This window comes from Rhagoletis zephyria, unplaced genomic scaffold, assembly GCF_001687245.7.
Source record: "Rhagoletis zephyria isolate East Lansing unplaced genomic scaffold, Rhagoletis_zephyria_1.1 Rzeph_scaffold_01150, whole genome shotgun sequence".
NCBI lineage: Eukaryota > Metazoa > Arthropoda > Insecta > Diptera > Tephritidae > Rhagoletis > Rhagoletis zephyria.
The window spans coordinates 76,069-96,296 of record NW_016158234.1 but is presented as its reverse complement, the minus strand read 5'-3'; the positions used below and the strand labels follow the sequence as shown (position 1 = coordinate 96,296).

At 38.2% G+C, this 20,228-nt stretch overlaps 3 protein-coding genes across 4 annotated transcripts in view; 2 read left to right on the top strand and 1 right to left on the bottom strand.

Moving 5' to 3' along the window:
• LOC108362946 (uncharacterized) overlaps positions 1-5,662 on the top strand; it is a 45,807-nt gene extending 40,145 nt beyond the window's left edge. The window contains exon 10 of the mRNA XM_017616108.1: positions 4,786-5,662. Within this exon, the coding sequence (XP_017471597.1) occupies positions 4,786-5,340 (555 nt within the window). The 3' untranslated portion in view covers positions 5,341-5,662. The remainder of the gene's footprint in view (positions 1-4,785) is intronic.
• Positions 5,663-8,435: 2,773 nt separating this feature from the next.
• On the bottom strand, positions 8,436-11,391 carry HDAC1 (histone deacetylase 1). Its single transcript, XM_017616107.1, has 5 exons — positions 11,170-11,391; positions 10,501-10,613; positions 9,508-10,439; positions 9,143-9,444; positions 8,436-9,080 (listed from the first exon to the last, which is right to left on the bottom strand). The coding sequence occupies exons 1-5, from the start codon at positions 11,210-11,212 to the stop codon at positions 9,016-9,018; spliced, it is 1,455 nt and encodes a 484-aa protein (XP_017471596.1). The 5' UTR covers positions 11,213-11,391; the 3' UTR covers positions 8,436-9,015.
• Positions 11,392-14,011: 2,620 nt separating this feature from the next.
• Positions 14,012-19,376, top strand: dre4 (SPT16 homolog, facilitates chromatin remodeling subunit dre4). 2 transcript variants are annotated; one of them, XM_017616101.1, is made up of 9 exons: positions 14,012-14,372; positions 14,527-14,790; positions 14,856-15,155; positions 15,219-16,396; positions 16,478-17,344; positions 17,405-17,670; positions 17,730-17,877; positions 18,600-18,713; positions 18,905-19,376. In XM_017616101.1, the coding sequence occupies exons 1-9, from the start codon at positions 14,304-14,306 to the stop codon at positions 19,077-19,079; spliced, it is 3,381 nt and encodes a 1,126-aa protein (XP_017471590.1). In that variant the 5' UTR covers positions 14,012-14,303; the 3' UTR covers positions 19,080-19,376. The 2 variants fall into 2 exon arrangements, with proteins under 2 accessions (XP_017471590.1, XP_017471592.1); XM_017616103.1 differs by lacking the exon at positions 18,600-18,713 and having other exon boundaries at positions 14,013-14,372.
• The last annotated feature ends 852 nt before the right edge of the window (positions 19,377-20,228 follow it).

The window sequence follows — 20,228 nt, the reverse complement described above, 5'->3', positions numbered from 1 at the left end:
AAAAAAAAAAAAAAAAAAAAATATAATTCTTAAACTTTGCGCAAAACTCGCGAAAATTCAGCAAAGTTTCATGAAAATTTTCAACTTTTTAATCAGTTTTTATAGAATTTTTTTGAGTATGCAAGTTTGTAGCCCAAACAATGTTATTACAATGAAGCGCAAGTTTTAAGTAGCTAGGAACTATCGTTGATTTTTGGCACTTTTTTCACGCAGTCTCTTCCATACAAAAAATCTTTTCGAAAATACTATATGTATGGAAAAAGTGCAAAATACCTTCAACAAAAAAGATTCTCAAAAATCAACGCGATTTTTTACTAACTCCGAACTTGCATTGTTTTACTAGAATTTAATGGGCTGCAAAACTGCATGCTCAAAAAAAATTTTATCAAAAAGTTGAAAATTTTGATGAAAATTTGCTGAATTTTCGCGAGTTTTGCACAAAGTTTAGGAATTATATTTTTATGTTTTTTGTTTTTTGTGGAATGAACCATCATAATAAAATTAAAAGTTGTTGCATATATTGTGAAAAATTTGCTATGCCAAAACTTTGTTCCGGCAGTGTAGGTATTTTTTTTACTACGCTAACAAAATGTTTCGAGAGAATACATATTACTCAACTTAGAAGAAGACTTTATGCACACTTTTAATTTTCAATGCCACACTTAATGCTTATGCGAAATTGCTTTTTTTTCTTTTTAAATATTCGATTTGATCTCGAAATGCTTACAGATGTAGCGATTAAGCTCACACTGTGATCATAATTCAATGACATTGTAAACAGCCATTACATTATAAAAATAACATACATATTTATGTACACAAACTTGATGCCACGGCTAGCGATTCTTATACTCAGCAGTTGTATAGATGAACACACTTAAAGTATACCCGTACATAGTACATTTGCATGCATTTAAAAATAGCATCCCTACAAGGCATTGCTGAGCACTTTAGGCAAAAATTCTAACACATTTACAATGATTTCATTAGTCCCGGGAATTTGGAGAAATCCAAAATTTAAATTTCTTGATTTCTTATTTTTAGGATAATTTCCAAAATTTTAAAAACTATCGCTATCTGGGAGATTCCTTTAAATTTTGGTAAAATGCGAATATTTTGAAATATATAAAAATTATTGAGATTTTAGAAATTTTTACATTTTCCCAAATTTTGAGAATTATTTATTCTTCAATCCATCCCAAAATCTAGAGTTGTGAAATATCACAAATTGTTTCAAAATTCGTATGTTCATGGTACTTGTGTATGAAACCTAGAAAATTCTTAGAATTCTAAAATATATTAACATATTTGAAAAATTCCTAAAAATTTTCACTTTTTTGAACACTTATTTTGTGCTTTGTCTAAGTACTGAAGTCAGTATAAACTATTTTAGTATGTTATTCACGATATATGTTGAAAAACTATTTCTTTTCTTCAATATCTCCTGAAAAAATCTCCCAATCAACGTAAGTTCGAAAGATATTGATGTGCCTGAATGAAAATTATTAATGCTACAAGCGACTAAAGTCGAAACAAGTGAGATTTTCAATCAACTACACAGTTTTAATTGATTCTTTTTTTCATTACAGTAAATTTTAAATTTTTAGTGGATTAGTTTTATGAAAAAAAAATGCAAACTTTAACAGTGAAAAAAATTGGAAAAATGAAGATGCGCAATGATTTTTTTTATGAAAATGTTACTCATACGCCATGTCTACATGTATGCCATTAAAATATGTATGTCGTCTTTCCCCCGCTCCTGAGCAGAGCAAATATATTTTTCATTAAAAAAAAGTTTACAAGCGGTAAGTAGAGAGAATGTAACACCAATAAGGGAAATCTGCTCAGTTTTGCCCAGGGCTAGAACGAAAACTAGAAGTTAGCCAGGAACTTTTGCAATGAATGATACTCAGCTGTCTTGCAGGGTTGCTAGAATATAGGTATCTACATATGTTCATTTGTATGTATGCCCTTAACACATCTATATTGCTATAAATTTATACTCGTATGTACATATAAGTATGTAGTTGTTGTTAAAAGTTGATGGTTTTTTTTTGGTCTGCGTGGCGGAAAGAAGTGTCACAAAGCATTCAAAAATCCAACGACAAGTCAACAGCCCGAAACAATCCTTTAAATTATTGTCCTTGCAAGTGCAAGTGCAGCTATGTATGTGCGGCTCACAAACCAAGATTAAAGCTGCAAGCGAAAGTGTTTGCGTTGGCCTCCAAAAACCAAAGGCCACACGATTTTCAAGTGACATAATGGCTTTCTTAGCTTTCGCTTTTAATGCTGACATGTGGCAAACAAAAATATATGTACATATATAAATACATACGTACATAAGGAGGCATATATGTATGTACATAAAAAATATATTTACATATGTACATATGCATGGGAGCAATTCTCATGTTACACTTACAAAGGTGCTGTTGATTGCTTTCATGGATGCATTTGTTGTATTGACTGTAAAATGGTCTCGCTACGGGATGCATTTTCTTAATACAACAATTCTCTTCATTGTCTTTTGGTTGTTTCAAACGGAATGCATTCTTGTTTTTTTTTTTTTTTGTTTGTGAGAAATTCACTTTACTTTTACAAAGAGTGATTAAAAATATTAAAAGAAGAGTGATATGTAAATTAATGAATTGCCTTTGATATGATGCATATGAAATAAAATATGGCCTCGATAAAGGACAATATGTTTCATGACCTTAAAAGAAGAATGAATTATAAGTACACATGTTTGCAACCATGGCTTTCTAAAAAGTGGGAATATTATTTAGAATTTTACTAGCAAATTCATATAAACGTGTAAAAATGCCACGCTGCAAGAAATGCCAAAAAGTCTAAATAAAATACTGAAAGTTACGAAAAATTTCAAAAGTTAGGCTAGGCTAGGAAGGCGTCTGTGGAATGATCCATGTTTTCACTCGGAGACCTAGTTGTCCATTGGTGGTGCCCCCTTTAAGTGAGTGGCATAAAGAGGCATATTCCCTAGCTAGGTATTCAGGGGGAAATTAGGATACTTTTCATGACATTAATCCTCTCTTCAGCGATTTGACAGCATCCACATATTCGCTGAGATCATAAAATGCTGGGTTGTCAACCTCTCCCTTTGGTAGTATATCTACTTTGGGACTCACATCAAACAGACTTTTCGGTCAAAAATGTCCTTGAACGGAATTTTTCCGAGCAGTTCAAGCCAAACCTAAGTTTTAATCAATAATTCGGGAACCCGAAAAAATTCTCCTACGATCGTTCGCAGACTAGGACGTCAAAGATCGTTGTGAACAAATTTCGACACATTCCTTAATTTTACTATGGGATTCATTGTAGTTAAGTTGAAGCATTTTAGTTTGCCTTGAGCGGCTAGTCACGATTTGGTGGATAAGGGACATATGGGGTTTCCTGCGCGGTATTTGTTGAGTTTGCCGCTGTTGGGATTGGTGCCAACCACAGTTTGGCGGGCGGCAACTACGTCTCTACTGCTGCCGAAGCAGAAAACAGAGTGAGGTAACAATAGCTGCTGGTTAGCGCTCTCACCGAAATTGGAGTGTGTTTATGGTCGACCTTCCTCGCTTTGTTGATAAGGTAAGCTCCATAGAGCTTCTTTTAGGTGGCTGCATCAGTACACTTGTTGCGCCTAACCGCACTGGAGTTCGGGTGGAGTATTCTCTGGCGTACGCGACTGAAGTATGTACATAAGCTGCTGATTGCGAGTTGGGCTGTATGCCAAACCGAATCAGAAGGAAAGAACAACAACAATTGATAGGGTTCGCCGAACAGTGGCAAGAGCCAAGTAATTTCGGTACGTAGAAGCCACCTTTGAGTCACTATAGTAGCATGGTGAAATTATACCAGGTGTAGTAATAAGAGCGAGAAGAAATATTTTACATTTTCTTATTTGAAAATTTACTTTAAAAGTTTCTATAAGATAGCCGAATGTCGAGAAAATACTGCGAGATAGATGTTTTATTACTTCACCTATTTGTAATTTCATCATGACTATAGTACTATGAAACGTGAAATTTCACTTGTTTCAGTTAATGGCCTTTTAGGTTCTAATATTTTACTAACACTTTAACTGGACACTTTTATAGTTTTCGATTATTAATTATATAATGTTCAAAAAAAATATATCTATGAAGTGTACATAGATATAAATTAAAAATGTTATATATATATATATTAGGTCTGCATCACTCTCCATACAACAAAGATCGGTACTAATTTTCCATCGCATTTATGATATCTATTACTTTTTGGGACTTCTGCCAAAATATTTTAGAAAAATATTTCTCAAAACTATTTTTTTTTTTTTTATTCAACAATTTTATTGGGTTTGAGCAGGTTCCTAATGATTCTGCTAGTTCGGAGATCACCACATCCCCTCATCAGGTTTCTTCATCGAGTTTACTGCGAATCTTAATATTTTTCCGAAATATTTTGGTGAAAGTCTCAAAATTAAATAAATTGTATAGTTCTAATTGAAAATAGTACCTTTTTTTGTATGGTTCACACTAATGTACAGTATATGTAAGCACAATTATTATATGCCACATTTATTTCCGCTTCTTTTGTGCAATTGTCGATAATGGTGTTAGTACTCATTTTTAATTAATTTGTTTAATTTTGTCTCTCTTTTTCATATTTTATCCTTTTTGCACTCCCATAAAAAATTTCAAAATTTTCTTTTTTCTTAAAAAAAATCGCACTTAAATCAAAATTTCATTCCAAAAGCAACGTTAATTTCCTATTCCCCTTTCCATGACACCCCCACAGACAGCAAACGAGAATACCAGTATGTCTCCAGCAGACAGCGACAGCATACCAAGTATCGCCAGTCTTGACATGCCAACGAAAGAGACATTGCTCTGCGAACGCGCACAATCAACGCCACCCTACACCCCAAAGAGCCCGAAGCCAAAAAGACGACTACTGCCGTCCGTGAATTTCAAATTGCCAAAAGTTTCAAAAAATCACAAAGCGGACAACCCAATTGGTGGTCAACAAACAACAATCGAAATTGATAGTCCTGCTGGTAACGACAATGAGTTTAGTCCTATGCTAACACCAACAACGCCAGTGACACCCAATGGCGCTGCTGGAACAAGTACTCGGCCGCAAGTCGACTGCGAAGTGCCTTCCGTGCCCATTGAAATCGATAATGTGCCAGTGATACCCTTCCGTACAAAATCTAATCCGCGCCTACAAGTACAGCCCGCCTATATTGATGATGCTCATCGACAATTTTGGAATCCAATCAGTTATTTGGGTGGACCGCATCTACAGCCGCGTGATAGAAATAGCCTCACATCTGTATTATCGCTCGATTAAGCATTGAGCATTGTTTTGGGGAAAATGTACTCTACAATAATTTTCAAAACTATCATGAATGGTGCCAGTGCTGTCAACCCTAGTCCTAGATACACATTTATGTATTATTTGTTATAATAAAAATTACTCGAAAGTAAAATGGCGGTTTTAACTAGGCAAATACTTAATTAATGTTACTCAACATTCCGTGACCAAAGATATACTTTTTTTCTAGAGTATTAAACTTGTTATTAATATTTATGTACATACATATGTAGTTATGAATGAATATTTGATTTACGTAGTGTTTAAAATCTTATTTATTAGTGTAACAAGGAAAAGATGTAAAGGAAACGCCAGCATAAAATGAATGAAATATATAAAAATTTACATACTTTACCTAATCAATGTTGTTTAATGGCCTCAAAGGTAAGTTTCTAAAAAAACGTATGTACTCATGAAATTTTATGTGTAAGCATTTATGTCCCGAAATGGTCCCTGAAAAGTGTTGAGCTAGTCCTAAGCTATGCCTGAACTAGCCCTTAAATGATTCCTAAAAAGTCTTGAACTAGTCCCGAAAAAGTACTGAAACGATCCCGAAAAAGTGTCGGAATTGCCCCAATCATGATCATGTTTTTTTTTGCCCAAGAGGTGACTAATCAGCAGTTTCACAAGTTGTCTGCAGTCCCATCAGCTCAATGAAAGAAAAGGCATCTAGTTAGATTTAGGGCCGGCATGGGTTTGCCCGTCTATACCTCCCAGTTATTGCTGAGCGGGCAGGTGGCATCAGCCCAGTGTTGCTGAAGCAGGGTGGGGGACTCCTACTGCTACACCTTGTGAGTATTATGAGAGAGAGTCTAGTTCTTTCCTAAATTCCGAGGGTGTGGAGAAGTTCGCGAGTAGTCGAACTATTTAGACCTATTAATTTGACCTCATTCTTGCCTAAAAATAATAGAGAAGGTCTTTGATAACAAAATTAATCTAACGCTCTGAAAATGGCCCCAAGCAGCATGCGTTTAGGTTGGAAAAGTCTACGGCCACCGCTCTTTATGCGCTGACTACAGTGATAGAAAGAGCCTTTGAGTATGGATAGACTATGCTATGCGCCTTCCTTGATATCGAGGAGGGCCTTCGATAACAACATCACGCGAAGGGTTTTGGCGGGCACTTGAGAGCCGAATGGTGCAAATGGATTGTATAGAATCGCTGAAATAGAAAATGGGGACAGCATGGTGCAGCTGCAAACATAACAAAACTAAACTAAGAGTCTTCGTGCCAAAGTGGGACCTAGGAGTAATCCCTCTAAGACGGTCAACGTACCCTTCACTAGGAAAATGAATCTTCCAGGTATGAGGAAGATAACCTTAAAGAAGAATGTCTCCGCCTAACTGAAGTAGCTGGGTATAATCCTAGATTCTAAGCTTCTGTGGGGATCTTCCGTCGGCGCGACCACATCAAAGGGTACGAGTGCACTATTGGTGTGCAGGCCAGTTTTCGGGGTGCAGCTCAAAGATTCTTAGTGCGACCAGTAGTGACCTATGGGGCGGTACCTTGGGCATCAATTACTGTCTTGACCACGTTGAGACAGTTTCTCATTAAACTGCAAATCCCAAAGGTGGGAGTGCTATAACTGATGGTTGCAGACCATGGAGTACTTGGTCGGAGCCCTTACCAGCCAAATAATTGTCAGCTATTTCATTACCAGCTCCCAACTTTCAGAAATGTAGAGAAGGAGGCCCAATCTCAAGCGATTCCCAAACTCATATGAATAATGCCATACCATGTTCCGTCTACTTGGCAAAGCGTTGAATTAGTGTTCATTCCTAAGGTAGGCAATACATACGCAGCCTATGAACTTCAAGTAGACTAGTCTTGTATACTGAAAACTTTCGACAGACTTCTGAACATGCACTTTCATTCAAAATTGGTCAACGTAGGAATGTCTATCGCACAGCATGCTCACCTAAAACGGAGCTCTACAGAAACTGCGTACATGGGGTAGAATTCTATCTGGAAAATAAACCATATGCATTGACGGTTTTCTTGGACATAGAAGAGCATTCATGGAACGATCAGGCATCAGCACTACTATTTTCTATGATAACTAGGCGGCGGTTAAGGCACTTGGCCCGATAATACAGATAGTACTTTCCGGCTTTAGCTGATAGCCATGTCATTGCAGTGATCTGGGTGCAGGAGCACAGTAGCAATCGTGGCAAAGATATGGCCGTCAGTCTCGAGTTATGTAGACTCCAGACCTGTGAATACCGTCCTAGGCGCACAACCACCGGACACCGACGAGACGGAGCTTCATATGCCTCGGGAGACTAAAACCACAATAGCCCAGGATAAAATCATAGTTGAGCAGATTAGACGCAGATGCTGCAAATGAGTGTCCCGCATGCGGAGAGACACCCCACGACTCGAAATATCTCTTCGTATGCCCGGAAAACCCGACACTGCTAACGCCTTGACCCTTTGGCCGACCCCATTGAGGTTATTTGAGCTTGACGACGACTGAGATATTAACCGATCTGGGCGGGGTTGTTGTAGCCACTACAACAACAACAGTGCTACTGAGGGGTGAACGAGGCGCAAAAGCCTTATCCAAGCTGAAAAAAAGAGCTGCCCTTTTATTAACAGTCGCCTCATCAATGTTCTGCGTCGAATTCTAGGTGGCGGAACTAGCGAGTTCTGAAGCTTTCCACTAGAATAGAAGACATACTCGAAAAGCTGATACCCCTTGCATTGCACTTGCTACTGCGACGATTTTTTCATCACAAGACCAAACCAGTATTGCGGATGTCGCAGCTACCAAGTCTTGACAGCAGCACGAGCACAAGTTTGCTGAAAGTTTTTGTCAGTCCGTATACGCGTTGCTTAAACTCAAGGTTGGAACCAGAGTGGCCGTGGCGTGAGGTTATTCTGCGCCGCCCATGCCTTCGCTTCATTGACACAATAGTGAAATCGATCTTATTTGCAGCCGGCAGATTTCGACAGTGATGGGAGAAAATACTCCCACTTTTACATTTCCCACCAACCGATTTGGCTGCTCCTGCATGAATCTAAAGCTTACTCACCAGCATTTTAAAACAATAACAAGAAAAGCTAGCGGCTTATGGTTAGCTATCCACTTACAAAACACACGCATTTTATTACATCTTTCTTTCATTTAGACTACAGAAAATAAAAAAGTTACAAGCATAGTCCATTCTTCCATTAAGAAATTTAATTTTACATTCCTATATTAATTTAATGTGACAAGGATGACATCATGTATTTATGTGAGTATAGCAGTAACTACATATAAATATATACGTACATACATACATCTACGGTATGAATGCGCGTAAAATATTATCTTTATTTAAGTATGATTTCAAAGATCGTACTAAATTCACAAATAATACAAACGTCGCAGTTAATGATGCTGTTAAAAAAAAAAAAGCATGTAACAAATTCTTTCGCGCATAGCCTAAATAATTATAACTATTAAAAGTACGTTTTTGACGGCAGCGTATTATATATTTTCAATTCCACTTTCCCGGAGCAACACACTCCCTCTATGTCGAGCACGTTACTACCGTCACACTTCGTAAGGATAAATGGAAGAAATCACTAAAGATGCTAAAATATTTTAGGTTTAAATTTCGTGGAACGTTGTATTGGTTTCTATAACCAATTGCGACCGCCACGTCATATGTTGTTCTCTTTTTTTGCGTCTTCGCTTTTACCAGTTTCCTCACTTTCATTTGTATCCACTATAAAATAAGTGCATGTTATAAATTTTGAAAATTTTGCGTTATTTAAATCGAATCCTTACTCTTCTCTTTGTCGTCCTTATTATCGGCATTTTCTGTAACTGTTTTGCTCTCTTTTTCCAAACGTGGTCGCTTGCGTTGACCTTTGTAAGATCGATTGTCGCGGCGGCCACCATCGCCTTCATCCTCTGAATCTGAGAATTCGTTATCAGGATCAATTCGTTTATCTTTATCGCTTTGTGGTATTCTTTCGTCTTTGTTGAGCTTATCTTCATCCTCGGATTCATCATTGATAGCATCTTCCGGTATGGCTTGAATTTGTACACCGGGAGCATGTGGCAGCATACGCAAGTTTTCGAAAAGTCTAGAAATATTTAAATGCGCATTAGAAAATTTCTACTTGGCCACCAATAAACATTTCTATTACCTATTTTTGATCTTTTCCAAATACTCTGAAGTGTTTTGATTAGTCATATTACTCGGGCTGATGTGCAACTTAAAATCAGGACCGAAATATTCAAAGTAATCATTGTACGGCAGTTCGTTTGCAATTTCTACGCCGAGCGCAACTGACGTTTCATATGTCCAACATCTAGACACATTACGAATCGTATATCCACCACCTCCAACCATTAAGAAGGGCAAGCTGTATTTCTTTACGAATTCTACACATTTTCCATGACCCTTGACAGTCAAATTAAAGCACCCAAGGCGATCACCTGTCAATGAATCTGCACCACACTGGAGCACAACCGCTGCAGGTTGGAACGTCTCCATCACCTTTGAAATGATTGGTACAAATATGGATTCGTATGCTTCATCGTCCATGCCATCACGTAGTGGTATATTCACAGCATAGTATTTGCCTTTGCCAGCGCCGATATCACGCAAGTCACCTGTGCCGGGGAAATACTCGCCGTATTTATGGAAGCTTACGGTCATGACGCGATCGGTAGTGTAAAACGCCTCCTCAACACCGTCACCGTGATGCACGTCTATATCGATATATAACACGCGCTGGTGATATTTCAGGAGTTCCAAAATGCCAAGTACAATATCATTGACATAACAGAACCCCGAAGCTTCAGATTTCTTAGCATGATGCAAGCCACCACCCCAATTTATGCAAATCTCGGAAGCTTGTTTATTTAGTTTGACAGCAGCGGCTACAGAACCCCCAGCGGATAACTGACAAAACTCATAGAGACCATCAAAAACTGGGCAATCCTCGCCGACATTGAATCGCTGCATTTGCTTGTTATATTCTGACATATTGTCCGGACGTATGGAGCGCAAAAAGCGTACGTACTCATCCGAATGGAACTTTGTCATTTCGTCGGCAGTGGCTTTGTGTGGTCGCTGTTATATAAAAAAACAAATAAATTAATTTGAAGTTTAAAGAATAAAATGAAAAACTAACATAAATTTCCATTTTGCGGTATAGACCGTAATTTAAAAGCAAATTATGGGTCATACGTATGCGATGAGGCTTCATTGGATGGCCCTGACCATAGTAGTAATTACCAATATCACCTAGAAGTAAGAAAAACAACATGGATAAGTATTATAGCAAAGAAATAAAAGTATTTCATAACGCCTAGCTGTTTCAAATCATATACATAGTACTTTCAAGGGTTTAAATTAATACTAGTAGTAGTTAAAATTACAATTATAAATATTCTCTAGTGCGCATACATATGTATGTATGTAGATACAAAAACGGATAAATCTCGCAAAATTTTCGCCATACAGTTAGAGTCCGTACAGTAGATTCAGTGACAGCGCACTTTTGATGCTATATTTGACCGAAGAATCGCCCGAAGTGCGCTACCAGTCATACATAGTATGGTCGTTTTAGGAAAGTGAGCTGCAATATAGGCGCCCGCATACAGTCAACACAAAATTGCCAAATTATAAAATTCGACTTTTTAGTAAAATTTGCATCTATACTACCACTTTTTTGTTGACAGAAATCGCAACGCTATTAACGTAAATATATTTAGAAGATTTCCTTTTTCTACCTTGGTCCTGATTTGAAAAATATTAGCTAAATTATTAACAACCGAAAGCCCCATTTCTAATCACTTACTATCATAATAATAGCAGACACGCTTTTTGCTATGCGCCTGCATTTTATATTTAATGTAGGCGATGGGAGCTGCCTCACTTCTTCACAAATAGAAATTAGTTAAATTTATTAAAATTTTCCTTTTTGTTTATCAACCGCGTTGTGACAATTTTTTCGTTAAAAGGCCAACTACAACAAAAACAGCAAACGCTTCTTTGCGCGGCGAAAAATGAAAATGCTCGGCGAAATAAAGCACTTCTAGTGTTGCCGACCTTCCTAAAACTTATTGATGGATTTTCTATCCTCCATTCAACTTGCAACCCTGTTATCAGCTGAATAAAGTCCCATTTGGGATCAAACTGCGTTAGGCCGAATCGGTTAGGAACCAAAATACGCACGAATGGGTTAAGGCCCGTTTACATACAACTTTGGCGTTGCATAGGCGTTGGCGTCTCTTCGCCAGCTGATTATGAATACATGCATTTATAATATAAATGCCCAGTCGACAAAACTCTATCTCAGCAGAACGCAAGCGAGATTTTCAAGCATGTGAAAACGAAAATTCGCCTTGAACAACACCTTACCGGCCGTCTTCACATGCTTGAAAATCTCGCTTGCGTTCTGTTTTTGTCTCATGCAAGCGAGATAGAGTTTTGTTGGCTAGGCACTTAACAGCATACTTTTTCATATGTAAAATGTCGCCAAAAAAGAAGGTTCGAGCCTGTTCAGGCCAAATTTGTATTTTCTCTCAAATAAACGATGTTTTTTCTCTGAAGAATTCTGCGAAATGAGAAAATACCTGTCAAACAACAAAATTCAAATTGATAGTTGAAAGCATGCGAGATCTCGCAAACCGCTCGGTATGCGAGAAAAAGTATGCTTCGTACTTTTTGCGGTCTACACGTGCGGGCTCTCGCATGCGTCCTCGCCCAAGCGATATTTTCAAGCATGTGAAAACGGCCGGGTACAAAAATTCGATACGCTTCAACCAAGGCGAATTTATACAAGGTGGTGTTGTTGGCGAATTAAATTTTCGCCTCAGTACTACTGAATGTCAAAATGATGTGTTTGTTGTAATCAAGGCGAATTCATTTTACAACAAACACATCATTTTGACATTGAGAAGTACCGCGGCGAAAATCTAAATTCGCCATCAACACCACCTTGTATAAATTCGCCATGGCGGAATAATAGCTCTGTACCAAAGGGAATTTATACAAGGTGGTGTTGACAGAACAAAAACAAGAATTACAAAAACAAATAATACCCACATTGACAATCAGTACAAAACAAAATTACAGCAAACACATCATTTTGACAAGAGGTACAAATTCGCCGCGAAATCAGCGGATCCGTTAACACCACCTTGTATAGATTCGCCTTGCTCTGTACAAGGCGAATATTTGTACAAGGTGGTGTTCAAGGCGAATTTATACAAGGTGGTGTTACTGGCGAATTTAGGTAACAATTCTTTACCTAGGTGAAAAGTGTCGGTATGCACGGTTGTAATTTCTTCAGAATCCACACGGTTGCATTGAATTTCCCCAAAATTTAAATGCATTTCCCGATTACCCCGAGAAATTCAAATTCCACTAAAATCGGTGAATTTTCGCTCGGCTGGCATCACTGTAGGCCATACAAAATTCGTCCCTCGTTAATCCGTAATTAGGTGCGTTCGTTTAAAATCTCTAGCAGAAACCAACCAACTGCCAAATTCCGGCGAAATGTCATCTGTTCTCTCACAAGAGAGAAATATCCAAAATAGTACGCGAACAGAAAATTTGCAGAAACTTGCAAGTTAGACGAACAGCTGATATAATTTTTGTTTACATACAAAAGTGTAAAATTTATAACGTACGAAAAGTCGTCGCAAAGTGTTATACTGACACAGTTTATTGATTAAACAAATAACTACTTATTTCTTACAAGTTTAATTAGTCGCATTTTGTAATTTTTATCTTCCAAACCATCAAATTCAATTTTGTGATTTGCGTAAATGCCAACCAGCTGTTTTTGATCAGCTGTTTCCCTGTTGGCAAATTGCTGTTGGCAAAAATTTTTCCAACAGAAACTAACAGCTTCCCCTCAAAATGAAATGTCACTTTGCTCTCTCAATTTCCCCTACTTTGCAAGTTTTTTGCGTACGCGAACGCAAAAACCTGTAAGTTTTGGTTAAACTTAAACAATTAACAGCTATGCGAACGCACCTATTATAAAATAATCCCAGATTAAACCGATAACTTTTCGGTGTCCAACCTAGTTTTATCGATTATTTTTGCGAAGAAGAGGAGAAATGCCAAATGTAACCGGACGTTTTCACGTGCATTCTTCAGAGTATCAACATCGTTTATTTTGGTGGAAAATACAAATTTAGCCTGCAAAGCTCGAAACTTTTTTTTTTGTGAAACGTATGCTGTGAAATGCCCATTCAACAAAACTCTATCTCGATTGCGAGAGAAAAAAGCAGAACGCAAGCGAGATTTTCAGGCATGTGACATTTTGGCTGACATCCAAGCTAACTATGGGATTTTGAATAGAAGACGCCAGATTGGCTACGCATGCATTGCCGCAACTTAGCCGGTTTGTTTGCAGCAACGTTTTCTTTGTGCCGACTAGTCATGTTCTGCATGTTTTGTCAGTCAAAAGCATCCCTGTGATGCAGAAAATATTTTCTCTCTGGCGGGGCCTTTAGAATTATTATTATTTTCAAAGAAATTTGGTGTCGACTTTGTAACTTGCGTAATAGAAAATGCTGGCAGGGGTATAACCCATTTCGCGTGCAAAAAAACGTAGAATACCAGCGAAATTTTCAATCAGGTGAAGAGGGCCAATTAACCGAAAAAAATTACCGATTATTATGCGTTTTTCGATTAATCGTGTCATCTCTAAGTTGGTGTGCGTCGTTTGATGGTCGCGAATTGTCTGGAGGAATTTTTGCATTTCACCGGCATTGTTGCAGAAATTGAACTGTGAAATCGGGAAAAAGTACATCTGTTTTGTGTGTGGATAATAAATTGAGAACTTAGCTGCGTCCTTTAAAGACGCAATTTAACAATTTTCTTTTGCGCACTGTGTTACATACATACCTACAACTCATTCTATCAAACAAGCGTGTTGGTTGCAGTTAGCAAGCCGTAGGATCAGCAGCTGCAAAAATGTCTAATTACGCTTTGGACAAAAATACGTTTTTGCGCCGGATAAAACGATTGTATTCAGAATGGCGGGTGAGTTATCTGCACAATGCGATGTGATCTTTTATACCCACTATGTATAACCTGTAAAAATTTGCAAAATGTGTGTCTGTATGTACATGTGTAGATCTGCACGCCACTTGTAAAATTTTAAAATTCGTCATTAAACCCGCTCTTTTTTCGACAGGAACCAGCCATTGCCCATGATGATACATTAAAAAAGGTGGACTGCATCATGTGTGTTGTAGGCGTGGATGAGGACATAGTCTATTCCAAGTCGCGGGCGCTTGAGATATGGCTTCTTGGCTATGAACTCACTGATACCATATCCATATTTGCTAAAGATGCAGTCTATTTCCTGGCCAGCAAGAAGAAAATCGAATTTCTTAAACAGATTGAAAATGTCAAGGAGGAAGGAGTACCCGAAATAAAACTATTGCTGCGCGATAGGGTAAGAGGGAGATTGGAAGAAAAACTATTAGCACATATACATACCATATAATAAATTATTTTTAGAACGATAAAGATAAGGCCAACTTTGACAAATTAAAAGAAGTAATAAAATCATCGAAAAATGGCAAAACACTGGGTGTTTTTGCTAAAGATGTATCCACCAGTGAGTTCTGTGATTCATGGAAGGCAGCTTTGAAGGGTGAGAGTTTCGAAAATTTAGATGTTGGCGCAGCGTTGGCGTACATCATGTGCCCGAAAGATGAACCGGAGATTAACAATATACGAAAAGCATCTTTGGTATCTGTAGATCTATTTAACAAGTACCTTAAAGATGAGATTATGGATATAATTGACTCGGATAAGGTATAAATATAGAAAATGTAAAAGGTTGAGCAGATTATAACCCAGTTTGCTTTCACATTTTAGAAAATCAAACACGCTAAATTGTCAGACGGTGTTGAATCGGCACTCACCGATAAGAAATATGTTTCCGGTGTTGACACCTCGGTTTTAGAAATGTGTTACACCCCAATAATACAATCTGGTGGATCTTATAGCCTGAAATTTTCTGCGTTGAGCGATAAAAACTATTTGCATTTCGGCGCTATTGTTTGTTCGTTGGGCGCACGTTACAAATTTTACTGCTCAAATATATCGCGCACATTTTTAGTAAATCCCACCGACACAATGCAAGAAAACTACAACTTTCTGGTAAATGTACAGGAGGAAATTTTAAAATTACTAAAACCCGGCGCTAAGCTGAATGAAATTTACGACACCACCGTAGAATATATAAAGAAAGAGAAACCCAAACTGTACGATAACTTTACCAAGACTTTCGGCTTTGCCATGGGCATTGAATTTCGAGAGAACTCGATTGTAATAGGTCCGAAATGTCATGCTGAAGTGAAAAAGAATATGGTATTCAATGTGAACGTAGGCATCGCAAATCTCACTAATTCTGATGCATCAGAGAAGGAGGGCAAAACATATGCGCTGTTCATTGGTGACACTGTGCTGGTTGGAGACTCTTCTCCAGCTAATATAATGACACCTTCGAAGAAGAAAATAAAAAATATCGGCATTTTTATTAAGGATGATAGTGATGAAGAGGATGGGGATGAGAAGGAGGAAGTGAAAGAAGATAAGGGCACCGAAATATTGGGGCGTAGCAAACGTAATGCTGTACTTGAAAATAAGTTGCGTACAGAGACTAATACCGAGGAAAAACGCAAACAGCATCAAAAAGAATTAGCACAGCTTTTGAATGAGAAAGCACGCGAACGTCTAGCTAAACAGGGAGAATCGAAGGAAGTCGAAAAGGTGCGTAAAAATACTGTCTCGTATAAATCTGTCAGCCAAATGCCACGTGAACCAGAGGTAAAGGAGTTGAAGTTATACGTGGACAAAAAGTACGAGACCGTAATTTTGCCGGTATTTGGCATACCAGTACCCTTCCACATTTCTACGATCAAAAATATTTCACAATCTGTAGAAGGCGAATACACCTACCTACGTATTAACTTCTTTCATCCCGGTGCCACTATGGGACGCAACGAAGGTGGTCTATACCCACAACCAGAGGCGACATTCCTCAAGGAAGTGTAAGTTTTAGTTTTTTTTTCATTAAATTTTACGCCCGTTACACTTCATGTGTATTAATTTTATACAATTTTCTTTATTAGCACCTATCGTTCCTCAAATGTGAAAGAGCACGGAGAAATCTCTGCACCTTCGTCCAATCTTAACAACATTTTCCGTCTGATTAAAGAAGTACAGAAGCGTTTCAAGACGCGTGAAGCAGAAGAACGCGAAAAGGAAGATCTTGTCAAGCAGGATACACTCATATTATCGCAGAATAAGGGTAATCCTAAACTCAAAGATTTATATATACGCCCGAACATTGTAACAAAACGTATGACGGGCAGTTTAGAGGCACATACGAACGGCTTTCGCTATATATCTGTACGTGGCGATAAGGTGGATATACTCTATAACAACATCAAGAGTTCATTCTTTCAACCATGTGATGGTGAAATGATAATTTTGTTGCACTTCCACCTGAAGCATGCCATTATGTTTGGCAAGAAGAAGCATGTCGATGTTCAATTCTACACAGAAGTAGGCGAGATCACCACGGATTTAGGCAAACATCAGCATATGCACGACCGTGATGATTTGGCCGCTGAGCAGGCTGAACGTGAGTTGCGTCATAAATTAAAAACGGCATTCAAGAGCTTCTGCGAGAAAGTGGAGTCGATGACTAAGCAACAAGTAGAATTCGACACGCCATTCCGCGAGTTGGGTTTCCCAGGCGCACCATTCCGTAGCACAGTTACGTTGCAGCCAACTTCGGGCAGCTTGGTAAATCTGACAGAATGGCCGCCATTTGTTATAACTCTCGACGACGTCGAATTGGTACACTTCGAACGTGTACAATTCCATTTGCGTAACTTCGACATGATTTTCGTTTTCAAGGACTATCAGAAAAAGGTGGCAATGGTCAACGCAATTCCCATGAATTTGCTTGATCACGTTAAGGAGTGGTTGAAGTAAGTTTGAGATAAACTCTATTTAAAGCATCAGTTATTTAATGGTAATTTTTACCACAGTTCTTGTGATATCCGTTACTCGGAGGGTATACAGTCTTTGAATTGGGCAAAGATTATGAAAACAATCACTGACGATCCGGAGGGTTTCTTCGAGCAGGGTGGTTGGACATTCTTGGATGCTGATTCGGGCAGTGAAGGTGAAAATGAAGAAGAGGAATCGGAAGAAGATGAGGCATATGAGCCGACCGATATTGAGTCCTTGGAAGAATCAGAGGAAGATTCCGAATACTCGGAGGCATCTGAGGATGAAAGTGAAGATAGTGAAGGTGGGAGCTTATTTTATTATGTACAAGAGAGATGTGTACTTACTTTTTTTCTCACATAGAACTGGGCTCGGATGAGGAATCTGGAAAGGATTGGTCTGATTTAGAGCGCGAAGCTGCAGAAGAAGATCGAAATCAAGAATACACCGACGACAAACCGAATGGCAAAACTTATGATTCAAAGAAGCACTCGAAGAGTTCAAAACATAGGTGAGAAAAAATTGAAAAATCTTAGCTATCTATGTATAAATATACATATTGCACACCGTTTTCAAAAGAGGCAAAACTCAAAATTTGGCATTTTCGAAAATATGCGCTAAAAATGTACACAGAAATTTTATTTATCTTTCTTCAAAAGCTGGAGCAAATTTTTGTTATAATTGGTTAAAGCAACTTAAGTTAAAGTCTCCCTTGTCTATATGATTATCATATCGTCATTTAAAGTACAAAACAGCGTATGGTTGTTCTGCTAAACCGCGTAACTGACATTTTTTGCCAAAAACTGGATTTGCTCACCGAGCTCTTGGCTTAAGCCTTATCCATTCGTTCTGAAACATACTAGCCAGAAATGCGATTGCGTCATTACAGAGAGAAAAATTTTGAAATTAGTGTTTTACTAATTTATACGCGGTTTTGGTATTATCTTGATACGCTGTTTTGCATTATGTTGATACGCGGTTTTGTACTTTAAACGACGATATGCTATATAGTTTTTCGCATTTTCTGGCAAACGTGTAATTTTAAGCTGTTCCCCTTTTGACGACGGTGTGCGATATGTAGGTATTTAGTATCGCTCTTGGGGCAAAAGTATGAACAAATATGACCAATTCAAAAGTGTTAACGATTTTGATATATATTTACAAAAATATGTATGTATATCTATCTACCTATATTTAATTCTTTATTTCGTAAACATCGTAATCTTACTGCAGTCGCAGAGATCGTGAAGTGCAGCTTCGTCAAAGTAAAAAGAATAAAAGCACTGCCTCAACCTCAAATTCGTCACATTCAAAATCTGCCAAGCATGCCAGTTCGAGCGGGCATAGGTTTGTTATTCACTGTAACAGCAAACACACACAAAACAAAATTCCTTTTCCACTCAACATTCGAATTGGCATACTCTAAATGAATTTAACTAAATCAAAATTTTTCACTTTGCTGCCCAACACAAAATTTTAAATCATCGATTTTGCACTGTTCTAATAAATTTTGTCTAAAATTTTTTTTTTTTAATTAGCTCCAAGGATAAACACCATGATCGCAGTCGTGACAAACACCATTCCTCCTCATCATCACACAAAGACAAGAGCAAGGATAAGAGCAATCATCACAGCAGCAGTAGCAGTAGCCACAAACGTTCACGCGATGATAGTCGAGACCATGGTCACAAATCGAAGAAATCACGTCACTAAAGCATTCAACCGACAGCTCTATAGTAAAACGTCTACAGTAACATAGCCCGGAATGTTCAAATGATATTCGCACTTGTAGGATTGCATTGTAATCGAGCGAATGGAACAACGCATACCACTACTCTTTGTTCAGAGTCCATTGTCAGATTATTTTCCATGTATTGTTTGTATCAAAAAAAAAAATGAAGCATCCTTTTAATTCAAATTATGTGTTTAATTTTAAACAAAATTTGAAATTTATAAATTACTTGTTTAAAATAAGTTTGCATATAAACAAATATTCCATTTGTACAAAAACATTTGTGTACTCTCAATTTTAGTTTTAGGCGAGGGGAACATTCGCTCTTCAGCAAGTTCAGAGTTGCACGCATAACGTGCCAAATACGGTCTACAGTTTTACCATAGATTAAGTTTTACGTCGCCGCTAAACGGTTGATGTTTTTTCTTTTAAAAATCTTTGTCAAGGCAGAGGGCCTGTTCGAGGAACGTAATAAAAGCGGCATTACTGCCTCACTGATGAAAATATGCTAGTTCACGAAGCTAAGCAACGAATGAACTCCCCGTCCTCCACCTAAGTACATCCAGCTCCAACCTCTACGTGGCGACTAACCAAGAGCAAAGCCTAATCCATCTGTACGAACAAAATATACTGGAAGGCAGAACAGTCAAATGCAACACCAGCCGCGCGAATGAACAACTTGCTGCTTTGCCGCCCCTACTACAGAGCTTTGCGGTTGCATTAGACGCCATCGATGCTGCCAATCATCAACAAATAGGCAGCAACACACACAGTGGCCATCGCAGCAGGACCAATGTTCCTCATCTCTCGAATAGCGAATGGTCTCCCAAAGCACAGGAGACCTTTACAGTTTAACTAACAGCAAGTTGGAAGAGATAACACTTCCCAAAAGGTAGAGCCCAACTCCAGCGCATTTAAGGACTTGATAGCTCCTTGGCTATCTGAATAAAAGCTCACCGCTAACTGTCGTCGCACTCCTGAGTAGTGCCTCCACTGCCTTCTTAATAGAAGCCACTTCTGCCAGAAATACACTATCTCAGTTCAGAAGACTGAACTTAGCGTTGATGGAAAGCTCTCGACATAACACCCCTCCACCAACACTGACGTTCGGTTTCGATCCATCCGTGAAG